Source organism: Haliaeetus albicilla, chromosome 3 (genome assembly GCF_947461875.1).
Source record: "Haliaeetus albicilla chromosome 3, bHalAlb1.1, whole genome shotgun sequence".
Classification (NCBI taxonomy): Eukaryota; Metazoa; Chordata; class Aves; order Accipitriformes; family Accipitridae; genus Haliaeetus; species Haliaeetus albicilla.
Window position 1 is genome coordinate 53083936 of NC_091485.1, and position 12932 is coordinate 53096867.

Sequence of the window (12932 nt, forward strand, 5' to 3'; positions counted from 1 at the left end):
AATTTCAATTACAGTTGATAACATCTTAATAGAAAGATTTTCTTAAGGACCATCACATAACATCTTCATGGCAACTACAGAAATTACATACCAGGAAAAGCAAGAATAGGATTATAAACTTTTGCCAGTTTGCGGGTCCCTCAGGAGAAACAAGGAGGCAAGCCAGCATTGCCTGACCAGCTTCTCCCACAAAACGGCCAGCTGGCTCAGGGATACTCCTCTATTGCTGCCCAGGAGCAGGCTTTCTGGATATTCCTGTTTGACCCTGTCTAATTCCTGGTGTACAAGGTAAGGTTCAAGCCAGACCACTCAAAGCCTAGGTAATTAATTCCCAGAAGCTACAGCCTGGCTCACATTGAGAGGCTGTGCTGCTCTTCTCCCTGCTTCATGTGGCTTCCTGGACCCCTAAATCAAGAGCCAAGGCTCGCAGGGAGCTGGAGTGTACCAGTTCATGCCCTGCGAGATGGAGCTAGCTCTGCCTGTGCTCAGAAAGACAGGCAAGCTCAAAAGGGAGCTATCTGAACAACTGAGTAAATAGTGCTGTTACGAGTGACATCAGGTTGCAGGACAAGGCACAGAGAGTACTGTTGGAGAGATGGCTCACTCCGCATGTGCACACAAACATGCCTCCAAACCAAGCATAGCTAGCTCATTCCCTCTTGTTATTGTAGTGCAAGTCTTGCTGGAGTACAAATGAGCTATTTCTGATTCCATTTAAATCAGATACACAAAACCCTGACAGAAATGTAGCCAGCTTAATACATTATTTACCAAATCCTAAAAAGAACTTTTACATAAAAATCTCCCTTTACCAGCTAAGAGGAACTCATGAGAGGAATGACATGCCTCTTCCAGCATGCACCTCTCCAGCATCATTCTCCAACAAAGGCAGGCTTGTCTCCCATCCTGTCTCAATTAATCCTCTGTTAGCTATAACTAACCCTTCCTTTGATGTGCACAGAAAACGCTTCTCCACATCACAACCTGAGCGAACACGCTCAGGTGTTGAACCCTGATGTCATATGTGTGGGCCAGGGGTAAACGTAGGCTGGAAATGAGGACACTCATTGTGTTAGGCTTCTAACAGGAGTAACAACAGGGGAGGGGAAAAAGAAAAGAACTGACTGCATTTAGAATGAAGTTTGATCCATATGTTAAAAGAATTACTTGATTTTCTGGTAGGGGAATGGGCAGCCCAAAGGCCCTTCCAGTCTGCTGTTCCTGCAGAGGAGGGGTGCTTTCCTTCCTGCACCTCATGCACTTGGTCTCCTAGTTTCATTTCCACAGAGCGTGTTAATAATTTACAGATAGTTCCTAATACAAAAGAAATGACTGGACTCCAGAAGGCAGAACCTTCTGGCTAGCAACATTATTCATTTATATATAAACAACTGCTAGATTATCAGTGATGATTTAAAAACAAAAGGTCTTGCACTCTCTAAAATATTCACACATATGTGTATGGGTACGTACACACACAAACATATAACTGGATGCTTTTAATTTGCAGATACTTCTGGTCAAAACTGTAAGATGCAAATCTGGGGATAACAAACTCTTTAAAGAAATGATCGCATATGTGAATTTCTGGCAGGGGCATGAGATATAGGCAATGGGCTCATGTTTTCCCAGCTGTCTCCCTGTGACACATTACAGTTGTGCCTTTTACTAGAAACTGTAACCTGATTTAAAGCATTGGTTACCACTTTGTAGTTCATGGTGGGTGCTGAAGTAAGGAGTGTCTAGTTCACAAGAATCCAAAATATCTACTACGTAGTTGCCTTCTGCTGCAGAAAACAGGAATCAGTTTAGCTGTATGATCCCTTCTAGGTACCTTTATCACATTTTTATGTTCTCTGTTGCACTTAAAGACATAACAAGGTGGTGAGTTTTTTCCCCAGTTTTGAGTATTATTGATCCTTCAGCAACTGTACTTTATGTGGAACTTTTTTTCTGGTATTTTAGCATTACTATAGGATAGAATGGTTAGCAAGTTTCTTCTTGACAGGGATGACTATAGAGATGGGGCCATGAAGATAAATTCAGTCTACTCCCTTCCAGAATTAAAAAAAATGAAGGAAAACTGAGCACCCTTTTCAAGAGTCAGATGCCATCATCTCTATGCTTTTGTAAACCATGCACTGCTCTTTAATTTGTCCTGGCAGCCTCTGATCTATAGATGTTGCGGTTTAACTCAGGCCAGCAGCTCAGCCCCACACAGCCACTTGCTCACTCCGCCCCAGCAAGATGGGGAAGAGAATCAGAAGGGCAAAAGTGCAAAAACTCATGGGTTGAGATAAAGACAGTTTAACAGGTAAAGCAAAAGATACATGCACAAACAAAGCAAAATCAGGAATTCATTCACTGCCTCCCATCAGCAGGCAGGTGTTCAGCCATTTCTAGAAAAGCAGAGCTCCATCACGCATAACAGTTACTTGGGAAGACAAACGCCATAATGCCAAAAGTCCCTCCTTCCTCCTTCTTCCCCCAGCTTTTATTACTGAGCAAGATGTCATATGTTATGGCATATCCCTTTGGTCAGTTGGGGTCAGCTGTCCCAGCTGTGTCCCCTCCCAGTCTCTCGTGCACCCCCAGCCTACTCGGTGGCGGTGCAGTGTGAGAAACAGCAACTGCCTTGATGCTGTGCAAGCACTGTTCAGCAATAACTGAAACATCCCCATGTCATCAACACTTTTTTTGTCACAAATCCAAACCATAGCCCCATGCAAGTTACTATGAAGAAAATTAACTCTGGCCAAAAGCAGTACAATAGTCAAGAGATGGAGCTAGAGTCTCAATCAGATGAAAGCTGCTATTATTTGTTTGACTGAAGCTTCTGCAGACACTACAAGCTTTGCTCTCCATCATCTTGACATGATGACTGAGTCATTACTGCATGATAACACAGACACTGACTGATAATGTTCATGGTGCTTTAGTCACTGCAGGGAGCAAAAGATTGTCACTGAAAGAAAGAGAAACAAAGGAAAGAGATTAATGTCATCAGAAGTCGATAAATACAAGAACCTTGTGACAATTCCAAAGCAGGGAAAAACCCACAAACAAACAAACAAACAAAAAAACCTCCACACAACCAGAAGAGAAACATTAAGAAATAGTGGGTTAGAGTCATAAAGCCAGGTAAATGGAGTCACAATCTATTTGCTCCCTAGCTGAAGCCCCCAGAAATTAAACTAGATTTTAATTGGGAGTTAACTATCTGGGTACAAGTCTGTTATGTACACTAAACTCACATTCTGGTTGTTTTTCACAGGAACTTCTCTCCAGTGGAGATATCCTTGGCTGCTGAGGAAAAAGGCTTCAAGTGCAATCCATATCAGCTGGCAAGATGACTTTGTTTTGAGCAGGATGACAGTTAAGTCATCGGACATGTTAGCTAAGACTCTGATGGAGTTTTTAGCTCCCATGAAGCTGATTTGGTTCTAGGGAATTAAATTTCAGCAAGAGCTAGGCTTGTCCACAAGAGGATATGTACTTCTATGTTACTACTTCACCTCAACCAGCATGAAGCAGCCATGTCCAAGGAACCAGCATTTGCTTTGCTGTAAGTCATTGCTTCCACATGTGGAGGGGTTTCCTCCAAACCTTGCACTCATCATGGTCCAGACCCTGCATTCACCATAGGCCTCTGCATCACAGGGTTCCTTCTGCGGAACACAGCAGGATACAAAGGGGAATATAGCCAGAGAGTCACTGCATGACTCATCCAAGAGTTAAACTCCAACGATCCCATGATTTGTCTCTACCACAGTTCCATAATCTCTCTTCATTCCCCCATTATGGGCAAAACAGTTCATATCACCAAACAAGGCCAAAGCTTCTAGCCTAGATGATGTAAATCAATCATGGACATCATGGAGGATAATAGAGTTACACCGGTATAACCTCAATTTAAGCAGTACACATCTGTTTAGTTTGAAATTGACTATTTACTTTGAGCACACTCTGCAAATACCACTGCCATATTTCTTAAGATCTCTGCTCCAGGCCTGCCGTTGATTCGCACACCAACTGGCTGTCTTTTGAAGCTGCTGGCAGTACGTTTCAAAGTCCAGATTAGTCACAGAATGGAAAGCTTATCTCCCAACTGTTCACATTAACAAATGCCATTCTTCTGGGACAATCTGTGGTGACATTATAAACATGAGCATAACAGTTTATACATGTCACCAAAACACCAAATGGAATAATCGCAACCTCCAGTTACTAGGTTAGCCAAAGGTCCTCACAAAGTGCACAGTCTGCTGTTTGTTCATCTTGCTAAAACCTTGGGGTTTGAGTTTGGTCAAATTTCTACTTGAGTCATTTGGATTCTTTTGATTCCTTCAAACAGAAGCTAATCAGATCCAGCGGACTGTTGGAGACATGCAAGGGTAAGATTCAGATATCTTTTTTTTTGATGCCCAAAGCAGACTTCAAGACTGTAGGAAGAGGAAGATCATACTTCAGCTTCAAAGAGCAATACAGTCTTCTTTGGGTCACAAAATTGTAAGGGTCCACAGTGCCACAGGTGAGATTTTATGAGAAGGCAACTTTTATTTAAAAAATTGTATCAATGAGTATTTTCCCGTTGATTTAGCCAGACAAACTGCCTCATCAAGGACTCAAATGAGCGCTGGGGCAAATGAAGCAGCAGAAGCATAGATTCAAGATGGGAGAAACACCACGTCTTTGGGTGGCAGCCATGTCCTAGATCCACACAGCAACCTCATGAAATCTCAGGAGTAGACAGGTGTTTGCCTAAGCAGCCAGACCTTCACCCTACATCACCTTGCAACTCCCAGGCAAGGCTGTGAGACACCAAAATCAACACAGTAGCCACTGCCAATTTTATTTGCAGAGTAGTCTAGAAGTTGGGGGCAGGGAGGGCAAAGAGCTGCACTGAGCCAGACACCTCCAAAGCAGGGTAGGGATTCAGTCTTTCCTACTCAGTGCTGACTAAGGGAAGAGGAGCACTCACCCTGCTCTACTGGCTCCAGACTAAATCTGATTCTGCTGCTCTGGATCACTGTGCTGAAGAGCAGTGCCAGTGTTTTAAGCCCTGTAGTCGGTAGCTGAGCTGGATACCAGACAGTCTGGTATAATGCCCCCAATCTTTCTGCAAAATACCATTTTGAAGCAGTCCAAAGCAAAAGTAATTTCTGCACTAGGTAGGATATGTATAACTTGTTACTCAAGTTTCCTCACATTTGTCTTCTGCACCCCACTTTCTGACAAATGGCAAGAAATTTAATGTTCCTTATTGCCTAGAAATTTCCAAATTAATATTCTCAAACCTCTTAAAAGAGATTAACGTAATTATGAAGATCCTGTTTATCTCACTGTCACCTTCATGATTAAAAATAAAATTAAAAAATCAAATGCGCATGTTCGTTAGTGTCCTCAGAAAAACTGAAAACTCATTTTACCATGGCAGCCGTTGGGAGGGGAAGCATTGAAAACAGTCTGAGATTTGGGAAAAATAGCCCAGTGAGAATCAGGCAACAGGCACTGGGCAGAGCTATAGCTGGTGCTCAGCACAGCCTCAGCCTGTGAGGGCAGTTGTTTCCAATGTCCTGACTGAGGTTTCCAGGAGGAGCCACCAAGGCTGCTTTAGTTAAAATGAACTGTGAGTCATCAGCCTAAATAAAAGAGCTTTGCTCACTAGCTTCTGTTGGCTGTCAGGCTAGGAAGCACTCATTCAAGTAGCTCTGCCAGCAATGCTGAAGAGATGAAAGTGTCCAGAACAGAGGGAGGATGAGCTGTCCCATCAATAGCATTTGCTTTGGGTCTGTGCCCCAAGCTCAAAACACAGACCTGAGTTGGTTTGCTGTATCTGCTGCCCAGTACCATGCTGGGCTTTGGGGGGAAACTGCCACAGGCACCTGACTTCTTCCAGCCTTGATAGGAGATAACCAAGCTGAGTGATAGAGGCCTGCCAATAACACAGCACTAGGAAATCAGGCTGTTCTGGGACCCAGAGTAGTGCTGGGTGGAAACCAGATAAGCAGGTCACTCAGGCTGGCTCGAAAAGCTGCATACTACCCCCAGCCTTTGGGCTACTTTCCCACCTAGGACATCTATTTCAGACCTGCTGTCCCATTCCCTGCCTCCTCTATATTCAGAGGTATAAACAGCTCCACAGCTTACTCCCTCTCTGCTTGCAGTGATTGAAGGAAAAAAGCTACATTCCCCTAAGGAATTTGAGAGTCGCAATGATACAAACATGCCTATGGTACTGTGCAAGGGGACAGGCAAGGGGTAAGGCTCTACTGTACTTATATCCCTTACCTTTGAGTAATGAGTAAGTTCCCATGCAGCAACTGATCTTTCTTTAACCTGGAGGCTGCAGCTTATGAGCTGTGTGCTCATTTCACACCAGACATGTTGTGATCTTTACATCTGCAGGGACAGCTGATGTTTGGCAAGGCAGAATGGATATATGAGGTTGTAAGAAAGGTATAGGTGACCCTTTCTAACCAGTGCTCTATTTTTCTTCCTTATGTCAGCTTCTCACTCACACTAAAGCTGTTCAGAGCATAACCCCCAGCAGATCAGACCTACAGCTCTGGCAGAGCCTGAAAGCTTGGGTGCAAAGCTGGCCCAGCTGACGGTCCTGCATTTATGACCCAAAGCCACACATCCTTTTCTAGCAGACCCTAATTAAATGGGGACTAAGTCATGGAAATACTGCTGGATTCCCAGCAGCAGAACAACACCAGAGGAGTGTGCATCGGCACTGGTAGCAACTGTTTGCAGTGTTTCTTCATTATAAGCTTTGACTTTTGGATTCCCTATGACCGATTAAAAAAAGGTGTATCGAAAGGCTGCACAAAGTCATCTTCCTAACTTTTGATTTATAAGGGCTGAAAATAACACACATTTCCCACCTAAGAAGACAGTATGCATTTTTTCCCATACACATTCTCCCATAAGATAAAGGAAACTGAAACCTGTGAACTCTGAAATCTGACAGGTAAAGAACAACACGATGAAATAGAGTTAGTGTTTTGATACCCTTGTTTTACTTGCAGTGAATAGTTTTAGAATAAGGAGCTGGGGGAGAAAAGGAAAAACTTTTCACCATAGTCTTCACAGATGAGTACAGCAGCAGAGAGCTGGGTGAGGACGTGTTTGTCTCTACTCTCCCCATGCTCAGGGACTGGTTTACTGATTAACCTGTAACAGTTAACATCTGCAGTCCATCAGGGAGCAGACTGCAGCATGAGGTACCCTACAGAGACTGAGAAAATGGCATTAAAATAAATCTACAAAACACGTGAAGTGGAAAAAAACAGGAGGGTTTGCCTTCACCTTTAAGAGCCTGAAAATATCTGGTGGTTGCTTCTTGCGGAGGAAAGCTGGCCTGGTTGAAACCCACATGTGCTGTGGCCATGCTGCCCTTTTGGCTCCTACCCTCACTTCCGTGGACACCTTGGCTCGCTCTAGAGCTTTCCCTGATTGAAAACTGTAGTTGGAAATTTCATTGTTTAAGTGCTTAAAATATCCTGGTGAATATTCATAGGATGTGCCATGACAACCCTTTTCTCTGTTGGCAGTGCCAGCTGAAGAGGCCCTCACTGTTTCTGGGGTGCTTCCTCAGCCAAGGTAAATAGAGAAATAATCTTCCTCTCCATGGTGGCAGCTCCCTGCCGTCCTGCACCGGGTCCCTCACAGGACAGGGGCAGCAGCCCCCACAGCAGCAGAAGTACCAGCAGAGACTGTGCTGCCACTGGAAGAAACTGGGACCAGACCACGCCCTCACCTTGCTGAGGCTCAGTGGCACTGGACATCAAGCCCTTAGCAAGGTGGGGTGTGTTGAAGCACTGAAGACTTTCTCCTTGAACAGAACAGAGGTAAAAACCTTAATTGTGGTACTTCACAGGAGATCTAGATTTCATGTATACGATAGAAGGCAGCCTAGAAAGACCTCACAGTGATGTGGTTAATCTGTGGGATTTCTCATCACACCTGATAGCAGCCACCACCACCTGCTGATTAGACCACACAAAGGATCAGGTTTCCGGGCTGCATGTAATCGCCACCTGCGCGTATGGCCTGTGACGGGCTGTGATATATTGTCACGGGACAAGAGGCCACAGATCCATCTGAAGGAGCTGTCAACATTTTAAACCTCAAATATAGAGCCGAAATGATTTATTACCACAGCCCATGAAATAAAACATTCTCTCGAGGTGAGAGTCTGGGCAGCCAGTAATAACTCTGAGTTTATTAAGAGACAGGCAAAGGAGGAAAGAGAAGCAGAAGTGAAATGAATTTCCATCTTCAACTTGGCTTCTGCACTTGAACAACTACACACAGTGACTACACACAACAGCCATGTGAAATACTGAGTTACGGAAGAAGTATGACATCCAAACTTCCATTGAATATTCTTACCCAGCTGTTTTCTCCTTCTCTGATACAAAGTCAAATGAAGATCAATCTTGTAGATAATAATCTCAACTAATCTTGTAAAATGTTTTTGTCCATAAACAACATTGGAAATAAATAAACAACCTTTAAGAAGCACTGAGGGAAATATAAAAGGATTAAACTGAGGCAATTACATACACTTTCTATTAAGCAGAAAAAGTCCACGTATGGTGGCTCCTTACATTCATTACTCCAGCAGACTCAAAAATATTACAATAATATTATTTTGTCAGGAAATACTTCAAGTAACTAAGTACATATTTCATCAGATTTTACTGCATCATTAAACACACCCATGTCGCGTGACGTGTAACGCAGTGCTGAGACAGGGAAGGCTGTGGGAGCACGGGATCCTGTGTTGCTGATTTCAGAGGTGCAGTTCCTTGAGCAGCATCAGCCAAGCTACATCCACGCTGATGCCAAGGAGAAGGCCTGCCTCCACCCTTTTTTTCCCCTATGGCCACGCATTCCTCCTTCTACCCTCATGCTGACAGCTAGCACCAATTAGCCTGATCAGGGACCTGGCAGGAGAATAACCCAAATTAAAAAAAAAAACAACGAAATGTAATGCCAGCACAAGGAGGCATTACACTACACAGCCATGTGGACACAGGCACTTTAACTTCTTCCAGGGCGCTGTGTGTTCAGACATTGTTTAAGGCTTGCTCCAGTGCCATGGATTTCCCTAATGCACGTGTCAGATCTGATGATCCCATGTGGTGTCTCTGCTGCCCACATGGCACTAGGTAGCTGTGACCGGCAGCCGTGCCGAACCCCTCATGTCTAGGGGCTCTTGGAAAGGAATCTCACTCTTTCACCTCCTGATGGTTCATGGGGCTGAATGGGCTGAAAAATACTCCCCCAAGAGCAATTCACCTCAGCTTTCCTGGGATGTTTCAAGGCAGATGAGAGCTGGTGCGGTTATGGTCTCTTGTAGAGGCAGAAAGCAAAGAGCTCCTCTTCAGACCAAACCAAGGGGATAAAATGGCCTCAGGAAAAGGGGAAGGGAAAGAGTCCCTGTGTGAAGACCTGAAACTGGGCTGATCCACTGAATCATGGCCAGGAATGGAGGGAGGAAATGGTTTCTGATATTTTCAGAAATGGAAAATGTGAAAATGGGGGTGCACAGAAGAATTTAACTGTTGGGAAAATGAAGGCTGGCAGTAACACATGACCCTTAGTTGCCCATTACCTGGTCCAAAGCCTCAACTCCAGTAGAAGCACAGAAAATTAGTCTCGCCCATGATGCCCAAGCAACACTAAAAAATGATTGAGGTCTTTCCAGGCTTAAAACACAGCAATCCTCACACAACCACCCCAAGGAGTATAGAAGCAGGGTTGGCACATTTTGCAAGCAAACCAATAACCCCACCGTGACGTGCAGGTGGGTGTCCCCATGCCGAGGGCGTTCTCTGTTGCTGCCTTCCTCCAGCAACTCTGCAAGCACCCCAGCCCTGGGACCCTAACTCCCAAACCCACAGTAACCCTTGGCTTTATACTCTTGTCTCCCATATGAGATTCCAGCTCTGGTCCCGGGAAGCACGGCCACCAGCCATCAGCCAGGAGGCCTGCTGCTCTGGGGGCCCGAGCACAGGAATTCACAGGTTTCCTTCCCTCTGAGAACATGGGGCTGAGAAATGCCTCCTGCCATCTGGATATCCACCCAGTAGCAAATGCAGAATCCAGAGGGGAAAGTTTTTGGGACCTTCCCCAGGCTATGACCTGCTACTGTGCTGCTTGCAGAGAAAGGAGAGCAGTTAGTTGCAAGCCATTTTATGCACCATTTATACCAATACTTTGCATCGTAAAAAAATGGTTTGCCTCTTATGCAGCGAAAAACAAGAATGTTGACTATCCTCCCATGCCTCCTAGTTTGTGAAGCAAAAAGCAGGGAAAAGGTAAAGGGTTTAATCAACCTCCAATTCATTTTTATTGTTAGCAGATGCTTCAACTTGCTAGTTCTCAGGGGCCACTTCAGTCTCTCTTTTGCAGTTGCCCAAATGCATTGTCAGCACTGACAGCGGCAGAAACACCAATGACAAAAACCAGCGATGCTCTAGCGCAGAACAGCACGGGTCTCTGCCTGTTCCTACTCAGAAAGGACTGCTTGGAGGGGGAAGCCAGGGCGGTGCGGGCTGGACAACGGGGTGAATGGGAGCAGGTGTCAGCAGCAAACAGGGTCTGGAAGGGGGCTCTTCGGAGGATGGTGGGGAGAGGCTGAAATGATTACCCCACTCTCCCTGAGCCCACTTGTTCCTGGGCCCCAGCATGGTGCTGCACGTCAGGGACTTACCTTGTGTGTGCTGTACCAGAGGCCGGAGAGGGGCACGCTCCCGGTGCCTGGCCCCCCAAACGATGTGTTCCAGGATGCCCACTCCGAAACAGGGAGGATGCCCATATCCCTGCCCTCAGGCCCCGGCCACTGGCCATGCCATGTGCTGTCACACCAGTGGGGACCGGTGGCTGTGAGGAGAGGCGAGCAGGACTGGACGTGGCACTTGCTTCCTGGTGTGGGAAAGGCTGCTCCCGTGGGTCACTCCACACGCAGGTGTGTGCAGCCGAGGGCTGCGACTGCCGGTGGGCACTGGGAGACCCTCAGCTGGGGAGTATTTGTAGCATAGGAGAGGAAGGCGAGCTTGACAGAAGGTTTTGCTGCTCTTTCCCAGGGCATTCAGGTGCCTTTTTTTTTTAATCTGTCTGACTTCCCCAATGCCCCACCCTGCTCTGAAAAGGCAGCCTGGGAATTTAACTCCTTCAAATCAATGCCTAAATCTAATGGTCAGTTATTGATTCTTCACTGCTAGACTGCAAGACTTGGAAGTTGTTGTTCCCATATGCATATAGTCACTTGCATAAATTCTTACTTCTGTCATATATTCTTTGTTTGTAAGTGTTTACTGAATAGGTTCTTTGCCGAGATTTCAGGCAATAGGTTTGTTCCCAGGCTGTGGCTTTATCCATTCATTCTGTTAGTTTTGATTTGATCACTTAAGCTCTCCTGGGGAAAACAACAACTTAGCTCCTTAAATGGGAGAGTAGGAGCTAGCAGGGTAGGAGCCTGGCAGAATTACATGGGAGACAGAAATAGGCTTCTAGAGAAGAACAGAAAGGAAGAATTAAGCCATCTTCAGGGTCTGGACAAGATAATTGCTTGCAATCCAGAGAGCTCATACTGTACTTTGGAAGGATTCGGTTGTATTAGTTTATCCCATTGGTCAGCTGGGCTTGAAAATGTCCAAAGTCCTGACAAACAGCATAGCAGACAAGGGTCAGTGGGCAGTTATTCTACCACCTGCTACAGCAGAGTTTTCACCTACTCTTAAGAAGAAGTGGGATTGATTGCTTCGTTCCAATGGGACTGGTGGTCCTACTATAAGCGAGATGCATCAAGAGAGAACAAGTCAGCATGCAGGAGAGCAGGCTGGGGACTGAGCTTCCAGCAGGCAAGGATATATAATACCTAATAGAAGTGAGCAGCAGCAAAGTTGACTGCAGAGAGAGAAATGAGGATACAGCCCCTCAGTATGATTAACTTGTTCAAAATGGAAGGAACACACAATACAGGAAAGAAACTGAAGTTAAATTAATACTCTCTTACTTGACTACATAACCAATGCCTGCATTAGCCACAAGGATGTTATTTGAATCCAGCCAGAAGTGGCAAGGTAGTGCTTCAGTTAGATGATGATATAACACCCCAAAATACAAAACCTTGCCTTATAACAATAAATGTTTTGTTCATGTGTGTGGCCTAACTTGAAATACCAGTTTCTGTGATCGCAGCTCCAGTGAGTCCTCTGTAAATACCGGAGCTAGCTGCAGCCATGTATACACAGGTACACTGGAAAAAAACAGCTCCATTATTTCACAGCTATGTAAATTGCTGCAGACTATTTTTACTGTGTTGCGTAATTACTCTCCAGAGTCTAAGCTTACATTTAAAAAAAAAAAAAAAAGGTTTCTAGGCAATTTGGGTTATGGTTGCAAAAATACCCTTTAAAGTGGAACTGGAGTGTAAACTGCTGCAGTGATACTTGCCCAGTCTAGAGAGAGTTGAAACAATAGCTCAGAGGGAAGTGTGAATGGACCCATTCTTCTAACTGGAGCGCTAAACTGGAAGTCTGCTGACAATTTAAGTGTCAACATCAGCTACTTCAAGGCGGATCATTTTAGCAGAAACACCAGGCTAATGTTCTTATTTGTCATCTTCAATTTACACTTGTTGGATAGCAGATCCTGGGGCGAGGAGGAAAAGCAGCAACTGGTAGTCAAGGGTTGCTGGGCTGAGGAAAATTCTCCTGTTCCTCTGCCTCCTTCACCCACAGTCACCTCTGCCCCAGCTCAAAATGGGGAGCAAAGAGGTCAATGCTTCCCCAAGCTGGGGAAATTGTCTTTGGTAGCCAAAAGCTGCACTGGTCCCCACCAGCCTGCCAGTGACCTCTGCAGTATAGTTCTCTGTTGCCAAAAATGCACAAACTGGTAAGAGATTGAAAAGG

At 45.2% G+C, this 12932-nt stretch overlaps 1 protein-coding gene across 1 annotated transcript in view; it reads right to left on the reverse strand.

Moving 5' to 3' along the window:
• NIPAL2 (NIPA like domain containing 2) overlaps positions 1-11116 on the reverse strand; it is a 50710-nt gene extending 39594 nt beyond the window's left edge. The window contains exon 1 of the mRNA XM_069779750.1: positions 10730-11116. Within this exon, the coding sequence (XP_069635851.1) occupies positions 10730-10834 (105 nt within the window). The 5' untranslated portion in view covers positions 10835-11116. The remainder of the gene's footprint in view (positions 1-10729) is intronic.
• Between the last annotated feature and the right edge of the window lie 1816 nt (positions 11117-12932).